The sequence below is a fragment of the Myotis daubentonii genome, chromosome 15, assembly GCF_963259705.1.
Source record: "Myotis daubentonii chromosome 15, mMyoDau2.1, whole genome shotgun sequence".
Classification (NCBI taxonomy): Eukaryota; Metazoa; Chordata; class Mammalia; order Chiroptera; family Vespertilionidae; genus Myotis; species Myotis daubentonii.
Window position 1 is genome coordinate 11,888,455 of NC_081854.1, and position 18,193 is coordinate 11,906,647.

The following is an 18,193-nucleotide window of genomic DNA, read 5'->3' on the forward strand; positions in this document are numbered from 1 at the left end:
CCCAAATAGGAACGCTGTACCATTAGATAATCACTCCCCATCCTTCCTTCCCCCCGGTCCTGACTTTTATTTTATTTTATTTATTTATTTTTTTTAATATATTTTATTGATTTTTTACAGAGAGGAAGGGAGAGAGATAGAGAGCCAGAAACATCGATGAGAGAGAAACATCGATCAGCCGCCTCCTGCACATCTCCCACTGGGGATGTGCCCGCAACCCAGGTACATGCCCTTGACCGGAATCGAACCCAGGACCCTTCAGTCCACAGGCCAACGCTCCATCCACTGAGCCAAACCGGTCTCGGCTATTTTATTTTTTTTTTAATAGAGGGAGAGAGAGAGAGAGAGAGAGATCAATTCAAGAGAGAACCGTACCCCACTCCGGATCAAACCGGCAACCCTTTAGTGCACAGGACGCTGCTCACCCAACTGAGCCACACCAGCAGTGCGGTCCTGGTAATCTTTTTTTTTTTTTTAAATATATTTTATTGATTTTTTACAAAGAGGAAGGGAGAGAGATAGAGAGTTAGAAACATCGATGAGAGAGAAACATCGATCAGCTGCCTCCTGCACACTCCCCACTGGGGAAGTGCCCGCAACCCAGGTACATGCCCTTGACCGGAATCGAACCTGGGACCTTTCAGTCCGCAGGCCGACACTCTATCCGCTGAGCCAAACCGGTTATGGCAATGTCCTGGTAATCTTTATTCTACTTTCTGTCTTGATGAATTTGCGTATTCTTGCTGCCTCATATAGAGAAGTCATATATCTGTCCTTTAGTGTCTGGCTTATTTCACTGCTATAATGTGTTCAACGTTTGTCTATGTTGAAGCCTGCATCAGAACTTCTTTCTCTTTTATGGCTGAATACCGTTCCATTGTATGAATATGCCACAGTTTGTTTATTCATTCACCTGTTGTTGGACATCTGGGGTGTGTCTGCCTTTGGCTATTGTGACTAATCTACCATGAACATTTGTGTGAAAGTAACTGTTTGAGTCCCTGCTTTTTTATTTTCCTAATTGTTTTTTTAAATTTCTTTATTGATTAAGGTATTACATATGTGTCCTTATCCCCCCATAGCCCTTCCAACCCCCCCCACACACACCACACACACTCATACCCTCACCCCCTGTTGTCTGTGTCCATGAGTCCCTGCTTTTGAGTCTTTCGGGTGTATATCTGGGAATGGAATTGCTGGATCATATGGTAATTCTATATTCAACTCTTTGAGAAATCTCCATACTGTTTTCGATAGGAGCTGTATCATTTTACATTCTCATCAGCAGTACACACGGGTCGCAATTTCTCCACATCCTTGCCAACACTGTGACCTTCTGTTGTTGTTTTAAATAATCTCCACCTGCCAAAACTGGTTTGGCTCAGTGAATAGAGCGTCAGCCTGCAGACTGACAGGTCCCAGGTTCGATTCCGGTCAAGGGCATGTACCTTGGTTGCGGGCACATCTCCAGGAGATGTGCAGGAGGCAGCTGATTGATGTTTCTAACTCTCTATCTCTCTCCCTTCCTCTCTGTAAAAAATCAATAAAATATATTTTAAAAAAATAATCGCCATCCTAATGAGGGTGAAGTGGTATCTGACTGTGCTTTGATTTGCATTTCCCTAAGGAACAGATCTATCCTTTTTTTGGTTTATTTTATTTTTCAAGTAGAGTGTAGTAATCAAGAACATAGAGTCTGGAGCCAGGAAGAGTCCCATTTGTTTGTTTGTTTTGCTTGCTTGTTTTTTAATCCTCACCCGAGGATATTTTTCCATTGATTATTTTTTCTTTCTTAGAGAGTGGAAGAGAGAGGGAAAGACAGAGAGAAACATCACTGTGAGAGAAACACATCAATTGGTTGCCTCCTGCAGCACCCCGACCAGGGCCGGGGATTTAGCCTGCTATCAAGGTACCGTGCCTTGACCAGAATCAAACCCAGGACCCTTCGGTCAACAAGCCTACATTCTATGCATTGAGCCAAACCGGTTAGGGCGAACAGACCTATCTTTCATGAGTTTATTGGCCATTCACATATCTTCTTCGGAGAAATATCTATTCAAATCTTTTGCCCTTAGTTGAACTGAGTTGGTTTTTGTTGTTGTTGAATTGTAGGAGTTCTTTATATATTTTGAATACTAATCCCCTAACAGATATATGATTAGTGAATATTATTTTCTCTTCTATAAAAGCTGTATAGTTTTAGCTCTGTCAGGTCTTTGATTCATTTTAATTTTTTTAATATATTTTATTGTTTTTTTACAGAGAGGAAGGGAGAGAGATAGAGAGTTAGAAACATCGATGGGAGAGAAACGTCGATCAGCCACCTCCTGCACACCTCCCACTGGGGATGTGCCCACAACCCAGGCACACGCCCCCGGTCAGAATCGAACCTGGGACCCCTCAGTCCGCAGGCCGACGCTCTATCCACTGAGCCAAACCGGTTTCGGCCATTTTAATTTTTTTAAACACATGTTTTTACTGATTTTTTAAGAGAGAGAGTAAGGGAGAAGGTGAGAGATATAGAAACATCAATGAGAGAGAAGCATTGATCGGCTGCCTCTTGCACGCCTCGTACTGGGGATCGAGCTTGCAACCTGGGCATGTGCCTGACCGGGAATCAAAAGCATGACCTCTTGTTACCCATGTAAAAAATAACTGACCAAACAATAAAAATACCATGGCATCCAGTCATGCTATAATCGCCATAGACAGATTACTAAGAGAAATTATGAATCTGAATGTTGCATTTGTTTGGGAAATTCTCCCTCTCAGAGGGGATTTTTAACAATGCCTCCGTACTGTACCACGTGCTATGCGATCGGCCATAGTACACTCAAGTTCAAAGTACTGTGATGATTAGGGATGTTTTAGAAAGTTGTCTCTTAAAACAAATATGAGATCAGAGGATTCTGCTTATAGTGAATGGTTAGTAAAACTTGGCGATGGCAAACTTGATAGCAGTTTTCATTTAGGAATGGATATTATTGAAATCCCCCATGAAATGATTTGTAACGGATCTATTATTGAAGCTACTTTTGGAAATAGTGTATCTATAGATAATATTAAAAATATATCTAAACATGCAATTCTTTGTCCAAAAAATGAGCATGTTCAAAAATTAAATGAAGAAATTTGGATATACTTAAATAAAAAAATTAAAATAAAAATAAATAAAAAATAACTGCCCATATATGTGAGGGTTTATTTCGGGGCTCTCTATTCTATTCCACTGGCCTATCTGTCTGTTCCTAGGCTAGTACCACCGTTTTGATTACTGTAGCTTTGTACTTCTTTTTGGCTATTCAGAGTCCCTTGAGATGGTATCCGAATTTTAGGATAGATTTTCCTATTTCTACAAAAAAGCACTGTTGGGATTTTGATAGGGATTGCACTGAATCTGTAGATCATTTTGGATAATACTGAGATCTTAACAACATTAAGTCTTCCGATCCATGAATGTGGGATGTCTTCCTATTTATTTGTGTCTTCTTTAATTCTTTCAACAATAGTTTTTTAAAAAAAACATATTTTATTGATTTTTTATAGAAAGGAAGAGAGAGGGATAGAGAGTCAGAAACATCAATGAGAGAGAAACATCGATCATCCGCCTCCTGCACACTTTCTACTGGGCATGTGCCCGCAACTAAGGTACATGCCCTTGACTGGAATCGAACCTGGGACCCTTTAGTCCGCAGGCTGACGCTCTATCCACTGAGCCAAACAAACCGGTTAGGGCAACAATCGTTTTTTTAAAAAATGTGTGTTTTTCATTGATTTTAGAGAGAGAGGAAGGGAGAGGGAGAGAGAAACATTGATCGGTTATCTCCAGCACACATCCCCAGGGTTGCGGGCTCAATCCCCATTGTGGGACGTGCAGGAGGCAGCCGATCTGTGATTCTCTCTCATTATTGGTGTTTCTATCCCTCTCTCCCTCTCCCTTCCTTTATGAAATCAGTAAAAATATATTCGCTTTTTTTTAAAAGGAAAGAAAGGAGAAAAGGTCATATTTAAAAATGAAGTTTTGCCCTAGCTGGTTTGGCTCAGTGGATAGAGCTTCAGCCTGAGGACTGAAGGGTCCTGGGTTCGATTCCAGTCAAGGGCACATGCCCGGGTTGCTGGCTCCATCCTCAGTGGGGGGTGTGCAGGAAGCAGCCGATCCATGATTCTCTCTCATCATTGGTGTTTCTCTCTCTCTCTCTCTCTCTTCTTCTCTGAAATCAATAAAAAAACTATTTTTAAAAAAGGATTAAAATACAGCCCTGACCGGGTAGCTCAGTTGGTTAGAGCCGTGGTCGGCAAACTGTGGCTTGCGAGCCACATGCGGCTCTTTGGCCCCTTGAGTGTGGCTCTTCCTAAGCCTTAGGAGTACCCTAATTAAGTTAATAACAATGTACCTACCTATATAGTTTAAGTTTAAAAAATTTGGCTCTCTGCCGAAGCCGGTTTGGCTCAGTGGATAGAGCGTCGGCCTGCGGACTGAAGGGTCCCAGGTTCGATTCCGGTCAAGGGCATGTGCCTGGGTTGCGGGCATATCCCCAGTAGGAGATGTGCAGGAGGCAGCTGATCGATGTTTCTCTCTCATCAATGTTTCTAACTCTCTATCTCTCTCCCTTCCTCTCTGTAAAAAATCAATAAAATATATATATTTTAAAAAAAAATAAAAAATAAAAAAAAAATAAAAAATTTGGCTCTCAAAAGAAATTTCAATCGTACTGTTGATATTTGGCTCTGTTGACTAATGAGTTTGCTGACCACTGAGTTAGAGCATCAACCCCAGACACCAAGGTTGCTGGTCTGATCCCAAGGGTACATATAAGAAGCAACCAATGGCCCTAGATGGGTTGGCTCAGTGGTTGAGCGTTGGTCCGTGGAATGAAGGGTCTCCGGTTCAATTCCAGTCAAGGGCTGGCACCTCGGTTATAGGCTCAATCCCCAGCAGTCCCAGATGGGGTGAGTGCTGGAGGCAACCAATCAATGTTTCTCAAACATCAAAAGTTTCTCTCTGTCTCTACCCCTCCCTTCCACTCTAAAAAAAAAATCAGTGGGAAAAAATATCCTCAGGTTAGGATTAACAGCAAAAAAAGAGGCAACCAATGAATGCATAAACGTGTGTAACAAAAGAATCGCTGTTTCTCTCTCCCTTCCTCTCTCTGTAAAATAAGTAAAAATTTTCTAGATTAAAAAAACAGAAATCAAAACAAAAATTAAAATCCACAATGTTAGGGTTTTGGCCGGTGACTCGGGCTGTGAAAGAATTCACAACAGAGAGGAAGTTTATTTTACTTTCCCTGAAGGGAATGAGCCAAAGGGAAAGGGCCAGTGCATTGCTAATCAATACAAGGGCAAAGAACAAAAGCGGCTCTCCCTTTTATTTACTTTTTTAAATATTTTTTTTTATTCATTTCAGAGAGGAAGGTAGAGGGAGAGAGAAAGAAAAACAATGATGAGAGAGAGTCATTGATTGACAGCCTCCTGCACGCCCCCAACTGGGGATGGAGCCAGCAACCCGGGCACGTGTGCCCTTGACCGGAATCAAACCCGGGACCCTTCTTGGTGAGTTCTTCTGGAGACAGTCCTGGCCGGGGCATGTGTCGTAGGGCGGTGTCTTATCAGTATTTTCCTAACGCCTGTAAAACTTCTTAGAGCAAAAGTTATGAGGAGTTCAAAGGAGGCCTGTTTGAAGGGGAGGGGAGAAAGGGAGCTTTGTACTAACCATCAGGGAGGAGGGTTATGCATGCAATACTGTAGCCTTGAGAGTAACTTATCTTTTTTTTTTTTTAATATTTTTAATTGATTTTTTACAGAGAGGAAGGGAGAGGGATAGAGAGTTAGAAACATCGATGAGAGAGAAACATCGATCAGCTGCCTCTTGCACACCCCACACTGGGGATGTGCCCGCAACCAAGGTATATGCCCCCCACCGGAATCGAACCTGGGACCCTTCAGTCTGCAGGCCGACGCTCTATCCACTGAGCCAAACCAGTTTGGCGAGAGTAACTTATCTTGCTTAACAGTTTGAGCAGAGGGGTTATTTGAAACAGGAACTAACAATCTTGGGGTTTAACTATAGGTGCTTCCCATAAATTGTGGAAGGCTACGGCAAAGAAAAAGGCCTTTTTCTATCCTAATACACAAGGTTCTTCTGACTAGTCTAATAATCAAATAGACATGAGACAGATTAGCCAGAGAAAATGACCAGATTTAATACATACCGGTGCATGGGAACCCCGTGAGAGTCAGAGAGCTCACAGCAGGAGCGCTTCAGAGATAAGGGAACACACCAAGCTAGAGCTGTGTGGTAAGTTGCCTTGGGGCATCAAAGGGTCATTGCTGGATGATAAGAGCTGATCTTCAGTAAACGGAAGCTCAGGAGAAATGATCTCTGATACTCTCTCATGGGCAAGGCCTCTAATTCAAATTCTTGTAGGTAGTTCAGGTGGGAGGCAGGCTAAAGTTGAGCCTGCAGCTAAAGTTGCCTTCAGCTCAAAACAGCCTGCACACCACAGAGGCACATCTTGGGGTGACTCGTTCTGGACCCCCACAGTTGCCTCACCCCCATCGCCCTGTCCCTGACAAGGATATTTTGTATCTCTGGGCCCCTCCTCCACCACCCCTCCCCCAAATCCCGCTTTGAAGGGATGGTAGCAATCATCTCAGGTAGAAACTGTAGTTTAACTCTAACCCCGCTGTTTGGTTTCTGCACTGATTTTCTTGCTAAAATAATAGAAAAGTTATGTTAATTTTCTGAATTATATAAATCTCCCCATTCGATTAAATGCCTATTGATTGTAATGTGAATATCCCATTGGTGGTGGTCATACTGGCCTTAGAAAGCACATTTTCCTTCACCTGGGAAGGACAGCACAATTATCCCAAGGTCAGAGGGCTCCAGTCAACGTGTCCCTGTTGGCTCAGTGTTCCGGAGACCCAAAAACTGTAATTGAGATAACATGCTTAAGTAAACTGCTTCTGCTTCTGTAAACCACATTTTTGCAAACCAGGTTCCTCATTCCAAACCCTGGGATGTAATCAATACCTTTGTGATCTTTGCCTCTATGAACCTGGTGTTGGGGCTGGGGCGGGCGCTATGAGATCTGGGAGAGCGAAATGCCCCCTCATAGTCCCGGGTTTGCGATAAATGTGACTCCTTAATTCGACTTCTCGAGGCATCCTTGTGTGATTCGCGGGGTACATTACAACAGCTTCACCCCCTCAGCAAATTCTTTTAATCCTAAAACTCCTCTGGCTTCCACCAAACCAGAGCTAGCTTCCCTTCCCTGCAAGAATTCTCAGAAAGCACTCTGGCCTGATCTCAGGTGGGGCGGGGTTGGGGGAGCCAGGGGTGGGGGGGGGGTGGGGGGTGGGCACAGGTTACTTATGTAAATGCTGATAGGGAGGCTCCCTGGCCTTGCCATACCTGCTCCTCCTCCTTCCCAGGGATCTGTCATCAAACCCATCAGCTTCAGGCCTTCCCGTGCAATGTGCCTTAGGAAGGTATCCTGAACCCACTGCAGAGAGTTCACCTGTGCTGGGCAGCAGCCTATCTTTAAACTGAGGGAGGCAGTCAGACAGACCTGAGCAGGGCAAGGGTGATGGGCTAGGTACCAAGTCCCCAGGGTGATAAGCTCTGGACAATTGTAGGGTGGGACCTGGACCCCAGGGTGACCTTCCCTCCCCTAGCATAGCTGGCCCTGCGGTTGGGCCCCCCTGACCTCTCCTCCCTGGAGATAACATCTAGGCCTCAGTTGTATTTCAGCTCCAGGCCCAGAAAAGCAAAACCAGCCACGGCTGACCTCGGGACAAGCTGCATTGGATAATGACCCCCTGCCCTGGCCCGGACCAATCAATCATTGGCGACCTAGACCTGAGAGGATACAGACCTGGAGAGCTACTGAATATTCTATTGCGATCTTCCCCTGGGACTTCCCTTAAAATCCCCACCCTTAAAACCCTTAGGACTGAGGACCCAGCACCTCTCCCTCCTGGGGCACACCCGAGCCTTTCCCTCCCCCCCCCCCCCCCCCGCATTCCCCTCTCCTCCCACCCCCTTCCTTAGTCCCAACACCTTTATGTTCCTCACTTTTAAGCTCCAAGGGCCCCTCCTTTGCCTCTATAACTTGTTTCTTTATTATTATTATTATTATTATTATTATTATTATTATTATTATTACTAGAGGCCCAGTGCATGAAATTCATGCACAGGTAGGGTTCCTAGCGGCTGCCAGCTGCAGGCCGGGGCCTCCCTTCCCCCGCTGCCTGCCACCACCACTGGCTGGCTTCCATTCATACCCCTGGCTGCAGGCCCCATTGCCGAAGCCTGCCATTTTTAAAATCTTCACCCAAGGATATTTTTCCATTGATTTTAGAGAGAGTGGAAGGGCGAGGAAAGACAGAGCGAAACATAGATTGGTTGCCTCCTGCACGTGCCCTGACCAGGGCCAGGGCTGGGAGGAGCCTGCAATCAATATACGTGCCCTTGACCAGAATCAAACCCGGGACCCTTCAGTTGGCAGGCTGATGCTCTATCCACCGAGCCAAACCAGCTAGGGCTATAACTTGTTTCTTTCTTTTTTTACTTTTGTAAATTTAAGCTTTTTTTTTTTTTTATTGATTTCAGAGAGGAAGGGAGAGGGAGAGAGAGATCGAAACATCAATGATGAGAGAGAATCATTGATCATTGATCAGCTGCCTCCTGCACACTCCCTACTGGGGATCAAGCCCACAACCTGGGCATGTACCCTTGACTGGAATTGAACCTGGGACCCTTCAGTCCGAAGGCCAATGCTCTATCCACTGAGCCAAACCAGCTAGGGCTTCCATTGATTTTTTTAGAGAGAGTGGGAGAGAGAGGGAAAGACAGAGAGAAATATTGCTGTAAGAGAAGCACATCAATTGGTTGCTTCCTGTATGAGCCCTGACCAGGGCCTGGGCTGGAGAGGAGCCTGCAACTGAGGTAGGTGCCCTTGACCAGAATCGAACCTGGGACCCTCCAGTCCGCAGGCTAACGCTCTATCCATTGAGCCAAACCAGCCAGGGCTTGACTGGCTTTTTTCTTTTTTTTAAAAAATATATTTTATTGATTTTTTAGAGAGGAAGGGAGAGAGATAGAGAGTTAGAAACATCGATGAGAGAGAAACATCGATCAGCTGCCTCCTGCACATCTCCTACTGGGGATGTGCCTGCAACCCAGGTACATGCCCTTGACCGGAATCAAACCTGGGACCTTTCAGTCCGCAGGCCGACACTCTATCCACTGAGCCAAACCGGTTTTGGCTTGACTGGCTTTTAAGGAGCATTCTTTCTACCCATGATTATACTCTTGTTAAGGCTTCCTGGGAAAAGTTCCCCACTGGGGAACCTGGTGGCCAGAACCCCTCCCTGTTGCTCCTGCAAATGGCCAGGAAATGACACAGGTTGTGGCCTCAAAGGAGTGATCCTAGAGCAGCCCTGAGCAAACTGGATCCAGCCCGTTTGAAATGAATAAAACTATTGAAATAAAAGACCGTACCCTTTTATGTAATGATGTTTACTTTGAATTTATATTAGTTCACACACACACTCCATCCATGCTTTTTTTCCAGCCCTCCGGTCCAGGTTAAGAACCCATTGTGGCCCTCGAGTCAAAAAGTTTGCCCACCCCTGGGCTAGGGCCTCCCTCTGATGGGGATCTGGCCGAAGGTCACTCAGAAAGAAGGTGAGCGTCCTAAAGCATTTGCCGAACATGTTATACAGGTTTTTCTTTTCTTCTTTTTTAAATATTAATTTGAGAGACAGGATGAAGGGAGAGCGATTTGTTGTTCCTCTTATCTATGCATTCATTAGTTGCTTCTTGCATGTGCCCTGACCGGGGATCAAACCCACAACCTTGGCATATCAGGATGACTCTAACCCAGTGGTTCTCAACCTTCCTAATGCCTCGACCCTTTAATACAGTTCCTTATGTTGTGGTGACCCCCACTTTCATTGTTACAAATTGAACATAATTAAAGCATAGTGATTAATCACAAAAACAATATGTAATTATATATGTGTTGTTCGATGGTCTTAGGCGACCCCTGTGAAAGGGTCGTTCGACCCCCAAAGGGGTCGCGACCCACAGGTTGAGAACCGCTGGTGTAAAAGGCTGTGTCTCCATTTTATTTTATTTTTAAATATATTTTATTGATTTTTTACAGAGAGGAAGGGAGAGGGATAGAGAGTTAGAAACATCGATCAGCTGCCTCTTGCACACCCCACACTGGGGATGTGCCCGCAACCAAGGTACATGCCCTTGACTGGAATCGAACCTGGGACCTTTCAGTCCGCAGGCCGACGCTCTATCCACTGAGCCAAACCAGTCAGGGCTCTCGATTTTATTTTTATCAAACCCCAGAGATTTCCCCCACTTTGCTTTCTCCTGCCTCCCTCGTTTAGCATCAATAAATTTCATGTATCCCTCCTTATGAATTTCATGTAACCCTCCTTTCTAATGTGTAAGCTGAAAAACTGCCATTCTCCGGAGCATTTTTTCCCATCTGTTGAGATTTTGCTTCCTGGCAATTGTCCTCAGGTATTCTTTGTTACTGGTGGGGACCAAGCCGGCCGGTAGTGTGTGGGTTCTTGAGACTTCGTGCAGGAAAAGTTTCACAACACGAGTCCGGGTGATTCTGAGGGGACGTTTATGAAAGCCGGGGACGGTGAGACAAGGAAGGGCTGAGGACAGAAGGAGCACCAGGAGAGCCTACGTGGGTGGCGTTGGCTCAGAGAAAAGGGGGTCTTGGAAACAGGTCCAGGGGGGTAGCCCATTGCTCCCCTGGTTGCAAGCCTCGTGGGGCTCCTTAGAATTGAGGAGATGCAGGCCTGGGGGGGTGGGGGGGGGAGGAAGGGAAAGGTTCAGGGGTGCTCCTAGGACCTTCCTTGGAGCGTTTCTAAAGGCTGGGAGTTTAGGGGAGGTTGTAGGGGAAGATCTCGATAGAATATTCATGTTTTATGCTGATGCACCAAAGTGGGATTTATCCCTTAACTTCATCGTCCTGAGTGTGGGTGGTACACACGGTCCTAACTGGCTTTCTGTTCCCTATCTCTGTTGGTAGGATGATTGATGCCATTTACCCTCTGGCTGGGGAGACGTGCAAACCAGAGTCCCCGGATTAGGGGAGAGAGCAGCTACCAGATGGCTACAAACTGCTGTTTACCTGTTTCCTCACGCCGCTGCCGAGGTATTTTCCCAGTTCCTTCCTAGCCCGCCTCAGCTTAAATAAACGTATGAAAATTCTCTACAGGTTTGGATGTTTCTTACGTTGGCAATTGGAAATCTCCCTGATAGAAAGAGGCAAATCCAAAATAGTGTGGTAGCTCTCAGGGTTATTACAGAAACTGCTTCTCCATGCTTGGAAAATAACTAGCAGGAAACAGGAGAGCCCTAGCCCATTTGGCTCAGTAGACAGAGTGTCGGCCTGAGGACTGGAGAGTCCTGGGTTCGAATCCAGTCAAGGGCATGTACCTTGGTTGCAGGCTGGACCCTGGTCCAGGCATGTGCGGGAGGCAGCCAAACGATGTCTCTCTCACACCAATGTTTCTCTCTCTGTCTTTCCCCCCTCCCTTCCACGCTCCCTAAAAATCATTGGGAAAATATCCTGGGATGAGGATTAACAACAACAAAAATAATAAAATAAAATCTCCTTAAAAAAAGGAAAACAGGAGGAATAAGGAATCAGTGGTCCCACCCAGCCGGCATGGCTCAGTGATTGAACATGGACCCATGAACCAGGAAGTCACGGTTCGATTCCTGGTCAAAGCACATGCCAAGGTTGCAGGCTCGATCCACAGTGGGGGGCATTAGGAGGAAGCCAATCAATGATTCTCTGCCATCATTGACGTTTCTATCCCTCTCTCCAATCCGTAAAAGCATTTTAAAAAAATCAACAGTCCCCACCTTGCAAGTTGAGTCTTTAGAAAAACAGAAGCTGACTCACCCTCTTTTCTCAGCAAGGCAACCGCAGAGTTGACGCCTTACCTGTTTGTGTCAACAGCCCTGGCATTGGGCAAACATTGCCCCGCTCTTCAAAGGAAAGCTCAGAGGACAATCTCCCTAGACCCCAGTGGCCCCAGAGGGTCCTTTTTAAAATGTATTTTTACTGACTGATTTTAGAGAGAGGAAAGGGGATAAACACTGACTTGTTCCACGTATTTGTGCATTCATTGGTTGATCCTTGTATGTGCCCTGACCGGGGATTGAACCCACAACCTTGGCCTATGGGGACGATGCTCTACCAGTGGTTCTCAACCTTCCTAATGCCGTGACCCTTTCATACAGTTCCTCATGTTGTGGTGACCCCCAACCATAAAATTATTTTCGTTGCTACTTCATCACTGTCATTTTGCTACTGTTATGAATCGTAATGTAAATATCTGATATGCAGGATGTACTTTCATTGGTACAAATTGAACATAGTGATTATTAAATCACTTTACTTAATAATTAAAGCATAGTGATTAGTCACAAAAACAATATGTAATTATATGTGTTTTCCGATGGTCTTAGGGGACCCCTGTGAAAGGGTCGTTTGACCCCTAAAGGGGTCGCAACCCACAGGTTGAGAACCGCTGCTGTAACCCAACTGAGCTACCCAGCCTGGGTCTCAGGAGGTCCTTTTTCCCCTTCTGAGGGGCGATTCCCCATCGAGGACTTCCATCCCCCGTCAGGCCCCAGCTCTGGCCACTTAACTTAAAACAGAGGACCAGGAACTGCATTTCTTCCCTGACATTGGTGCAGCTTTTCCTCCCATTGGCTCAGAGGACCCATTGCCTCTAATCCAGCGGTTCTCAACCTGTGGGTCTCCACCCCTTTGGCGGTCGAACGACCCTTTCACAGGGGTCGCCTAAGACCATCCTGCATATCAGATATTGACATGACGATTCATAACAGTAGCAACATGACAGTGATGAAGTAGCAACGAAAATAATTTTTTTTAATATATTTTATTGATTTTTTACAGAGAGGAAGGGAGAGAGATAGAGAGTTAGAAACATCGATGAGAGAGAAACATCGATCAGCTGCCTCCTGCACATCCCCCACTGGGGAAGTGCACGCAACCCAGGTACATGCCCTTGACCGGAATCGAACCTGGGACCTTTCAGTCCGCAGGCAGACGCTCGATCCACCGAGCCAAACCGGTTTCGGCAACGAAAATAATTTTATGGTTGGGTCACAACACGAGGAACTGTATTTAAAGGGCCAGAAGGTGAGAACCACAGCTCTAATCCATTCAAGCTGTCAGGAATCTCTGGGCAACCTGTTTTATTGCCTCAACTCAGGCCGCTCTGATAGCCTTAGGCCCTCTTTCATCCCCCATGCCTTCCTAGTTCCGGATTCCTCACCAAACCTTTTGTTGGAGACCAGGTGTAAGCTGACAAGGTCCTTGCACCTGAAGGGGCTAGCAAGGCTGGGACCCTTACCCACACAGTTTTCCCAGACTTGTTTGGATGGCGATTATCAGTAGAAGGAAAGCAACCTTTGTAGAATGAGAACAGCCTTTCATGGCTTACCAAGAAGTCTGTAACTACTGAGATTTGCTGTACTGAGAATTTGTCCTTCTGCTCTGTCTCTCCCTTAGTGATTAAGAGGAACAAATACATTCCTCTTGACAGACCTGCTATTCAGTGTCTTGTGTATAAATAGCATTGTGTGGTTAATAAACTTGCTGCAGTTCCTCGATTGAGCTGCAATCCTCCCGAGCCTGCTTTCCTGTCTTCCTTTTCTCAATTCCCACCTCCCTACCTCAGCCCTGCTCAACCTGTCAGGCTGGCACGGACACCTTTCAGGTGGGTTTGATATGGAAATTCAATGCCACACCACCAAGATGTTTTTTATGTCCCTGCCCTCGGATCAAACCTCAAACTTCCTACTTTCTCTAATGGAGAGCATCTAGATATAAATTAATCTGAAGAGGACTGACTGAACCTTAAAATGTTTAGTCTTTGGGGCTCGTATGCAAATGGGGCTGCATTACTACTAAGTGCAGAACTTACACGCAGTGTCTGGAACAGGAATAAACCCTTTCTCGCCTGGAGCCCAATTCTAGTTCATTTCTAGTCTCAGTCACTCTCTTGATAACAAGGAATGAAACCTGAAAGACTCCTGAACAGCAAGCTGTTCTTACCTTTCCTTCCTCACCCTGCAGTACTTCAATCTTACTTGCAACAGAAGGGAAGTCTGATTCAGAAGAGAATCAAATCTACTGATTTGCACAATGTAAGCTCTTTTTGTAATTCCTCGTCACCCTGCAGTCCGCGCTCACACAATTCCTGCTGACACAGCCTGGTTTACAGTAATTGCTTCTGCTCAGTTTTCTTTCCCATTCCATTGCATCCTGATTTGCAACTTCTCTTTGCATTTATGTTTAGAGGGAGACAACATGGACTCCCATTCCTCGGCGATGTTGCTAGTCACCCTCAATATTTCCCAAGCTCTTAAAGCGCAGACTTTGCAGCCTTCACCTTGTTCAGTGTATCGATGACCTCTTAGTCTGTAACCACATTAGTCAGGGTGACTTTATAGACCCCCTCATTCTCCTGAAGGCGCTAGCCGAACAGGCCGTAAAGCCTCCAGATCTAAACTTTGGTGGGTGCAAACAACTGTCACCTACTTCGGACATGAACTATCTCAGGGCACGCAAACATTCACCCCAAACACTTGGGTCAATTCTGTCGCTCCCTCTCCCACAAACAAAAGCGTTGGTGGTGCGGTGCTGAGCACAGCTGCCATCCCCCAAAAGCAATGTACACAAACACCCAGGGCAGCGGCCATTGCCACGGGTGGGTTCCTATTTCTGCTGCCCTTGTAAACAAACCTTTCTACGCCCTCTTCCCACATGCGGCTCAGAGCCCATTTCCTGGTCCTTGGTCGCCACCTTCTGTTACTTAAATAGCTTGTGCTCCCTTCTGATTCAGGGCTTCTGCATATACTGTTCCTCCGGCTTGGAGGAACACCCCACTCCTCCACCTATTTATAGCTTCAGGGTTCAACTCAGACTCACTCACTGCTTCCTCAGCAAATCCATCTGACCGCTCTGTCTGTCTCCCCAGACAAGGTCAGCCAGATCGCAGTTACACCCTCACAAAACTCCTGGACCTCTTTATGACACAAATCACAGTGCCAGAAAAGTTAAATCTAAACTGTAAACCATAATGATTAAAACTATCCATTTACGAGAGTATTTTATTAATGTCTGTCTCTCCCAGTGGGCTGTGAGCTCAGTGAGGGTCTGTACTGGTTGTTGCATCCCGTGCCCAGCACAGAACAGACACAGAACAGGTGCCCAGTAAATGTGTTAACAAAATACAAATAAATGCAGAACCAGCAAAAAACAAACGAACTAGGGGCCCTCACTTTCAGCTACAGCTTCACCTTCAAAAGGCCAGGCAGGAAGGATCCCTCTCTTGGGACCCCCAGTCTCAGAGAAATTGCTAACCAACCCACCCCTCTAAGTGGGGAGATGAGAGGAGCTGACCATGCCAGTAAATGTTTTGCCTTTTAATGAATCTGCCATAGAGCGCTCTCCCACTCTCTCCATCCTGGGACTCAGACCTCAGCTTTAGGTTGGGATAAAAGAGTGGGGAGGGGAATACATGTGAATGGGACTGAGGGACTAGGGCTGGAGCCAGAAGCAGGAACAGAAATCCAAGTCCTCTTAGCATCCTGGGGTCAACAGTAAACCAACACCACGCGCGTGGCCCTTATCTGCAAAGTGGTATCATATCGCACCCAAGGTACCAGGGCAGTCATACTGGACCCGAAGTGCCTGAGGGGCGCCACTGTCCCCCTGGAGAGTCAGGAGGAAGCCCATTTTGTATCTCACACTCAGGCACAAAGTGCCACCTTGGCTTGGAGGGTGCGGGGGACCCCCCCCCACACACACACACTTGGGTCTGGATGAGATGCCATCTTGAGCCTGGAGAGTGGGGAGGAGGCGGCCCCATCTTGGGCCTGATGAGAAACCATAGGGTTTCCAGAGCCCAGGATCAGGCAGGTGGTATGAGCAGGATGGGAAACGCAAAAAGGAAGCAAAACCAATCCTAAGGGTAAACTGGACCCAGGAGAAGGATCAGGCCAAAGGGGAGGAGCTAAGCCCCGGGAGCAGCAGCCGGGAGATGGCAGAGCAAGGGCTAAAGCTAGGAGGAAGAGGGAACCAGGGCCAGCCCTGGGAACAGAAAAAGGGTCCAGAAGTGTAGCTAGGAGTGGAGGCAGAGGCAGGAGGGTGAAGGAAGGCGCCAGGAAGCTCGGAGTCTGCAGGATGCGCAGCCCAGAGGAGGGGCGGTGTCTGTAGAGGGAGGAGATTGGCGGCCCCCATTAGTAGACGCTGGGGCTCCTCAGGGAAGCAGCAGCATCAGCCCCTGAGGGCAAAATCCAAACTTGGAAAGGCAGAGCGCAAGGAAAGGTGGGGCACAGTGAGCCCCCAAGATGGAGACAGATCCAGGAGCGGCCAGTTATCCAGGGGCTGGAGCCAAGCCTCAGATACAGGCTGGGCACCGGGGAGAAGGGCCAGGACCACCGGGAGGAACCAGATGCAAGCGGTGGGGCTGAGCACCATTGCACTCCCCCTCCCAGGCCCCCCACACACACATACACAACGTTATCCAGGGGGTGGGGTCGGCCCTGAGCATGACAGCAAGATGGGAGGGGGGCATATAGGGTATGAGCCAGGTCACAAGCCCCCTTCAGCCCCCAGGACGCAGAGGCAGGCGGGGCGTGGGGTCCAGGCTAGGCCCGCGGCCCTGGGTCTTGCTCGGGCTCGGCCCCGGGCACGCCGCGGATGTCAGGCAGCAGGCAGCAGCTGGCCACGATGTCCAGGCGCTCGGCCAGCGCGCAGAGGTCTCCCCGCGCCAGGCGCACGCTGTGGGCGGCCGCCAACCCTGCCGCCTGGGCGGCCGCCAGCCTACTGGCCAGGGCGGCCACGTCGCGGCCCGCGCGGCGGTACACGCCGCTCACGGCGGCCGCCACGTCGTGGTCCAGGCGCGCCTGGCTCTCCGCCAGCCGGAGCTGCAGCAGCGAGCGCGCGGGGGCGGGCGCCGGGGCCTCCTCCGTCCCCCAGGCCTCCCCGGCCGTCTCCCGCTGCACCACGAGCGGAGGCAGGTCCCTCGGCGCGGCCGTCGGTTCCGGCTCCGGGTCAGAGTCAGTCTCCGCGGCCTCCCCGGCCACCCGCAGCCCGGTGGGGCGGCCGCGCGTCGGGCCCGACGGTCCGAGGTACAGCTCCTCCTCCTCCGACGAGGACGCAGAGAGCTCCGAATCGGTCTCCGCCGCCTCTCCCCGCACCACCGTCTCGGGCCTTCGCGGCGGCCTCCGCCGAGGTCCCTGAGACGCCATGGCGCCGAGCTAGGGAGGAGAGGAGCGGAGGGGCGGCGTGAGAGGCGGGCGCGCGGCGGCGGTTAAAAGGTGCCCTTTCTGGATTCCCAGCCCCTCCACCATGCTAGCGATTTGGGGCCACCACGTCCCAGGCCTGGGCCTCATTTTCCTCTTCTGTGCCAGGGACTCATCATCCCTGCCAGCGATGTCGGGGCTACTGGGCCCCAACCTCCTCAATGTACTGACAGGGAAACTGAGGACCAGCTCGATCAAGACTGAGGCCGCAGCTCTCGGTCCCAAACTGGGCTCTTTCTGATTCTGCCTCCGAGCAGAGGCCACAACCGGAAGCCCTCGGGCTCCAGGAACTGCTCAGGGACCTGGGCCGGGGTCACAGGAGTGACAGCCAGCCAGCTGCGCTCGGAAGGGTGCACTCACTAGCGGGGCGGAGGGCTGCGCGGTCACTGAACACCTTACCGGGTGGAGGCGGCTCGGAGCCTGCGGGGTGCGCTACCCAGCGGAAGTGCGGCGCCCGTACGCAGGGAGGCGTGGCAGCCCTAACCAATAGGACATCAGGCTGGGCGGGCGTTGACCAATCACGTAGGCCGACCAGGCAGCAAGCCGCCCTGAGGCCCTACGTTGTGGGCGGGTGTAAAGAAGTACGACCAATAGAGAAGCACTTTAGCTGCGCTTCCGGGTTGTGCTGCGAGGCGAGTGGACAAATAGGGGTTTTTTTTAAAAAAAACGAGTTCTGTCACGTGTCACCAGTGATTCCGCCAATGGCTTTGCTGGAGGACCCAGAAACGGAGAAGGCGGTCTCCCAAATTCACGCGCGCACCGCGTGTGAAGAGGGGGGGAAGGCGGAGCTACCCG

The 18,193-nt window shown here is 48.6% G+C and overlaps 1 protein-coding gene across 2 annotated transcripts; it reads right to left on the reverse strand.

Annotated features, from left to right (window-relative positions):
* Positions 1 to 15,181: 15,181 nt before the first annotated feature.
* BLOC1S3 (biogenesis of lysosomal organelles complex 1 subunit 3) lies at positions 15,182 to 17,930 on the reverse strand. Of its 2 annotated transcripts, none has more exons than XM_059666176.1 (2): positions 17,798 to 17,930; positions 15,182 to 17,353 (listed from the first exon to the last, which is right to left on the reverse strand). In XM_059666176.1, exon 2 carries the CDS (start codon positions 17,342 to 17,344, stop codon positions 16,742 to 16,744), a length of 603 nt encoding a protein of 200 aa, XP_059522159.1. In that variant the 5' UTR covers positions 17,345 to 17,353; positions 17,798 to 17,930; the 3' UTR covers positions 15,182 to 16,741. The 2 variants fall into 2 exon arrangements, with proteins under 2 accessions (XP_059522159.1, XP_059522160.1); XM_059666177.1 differs by having other exon boundaries at positions 17,759 to 17,847.
* Positions 17,931 to 18,193: the final 263 nt, after the last annotated feature.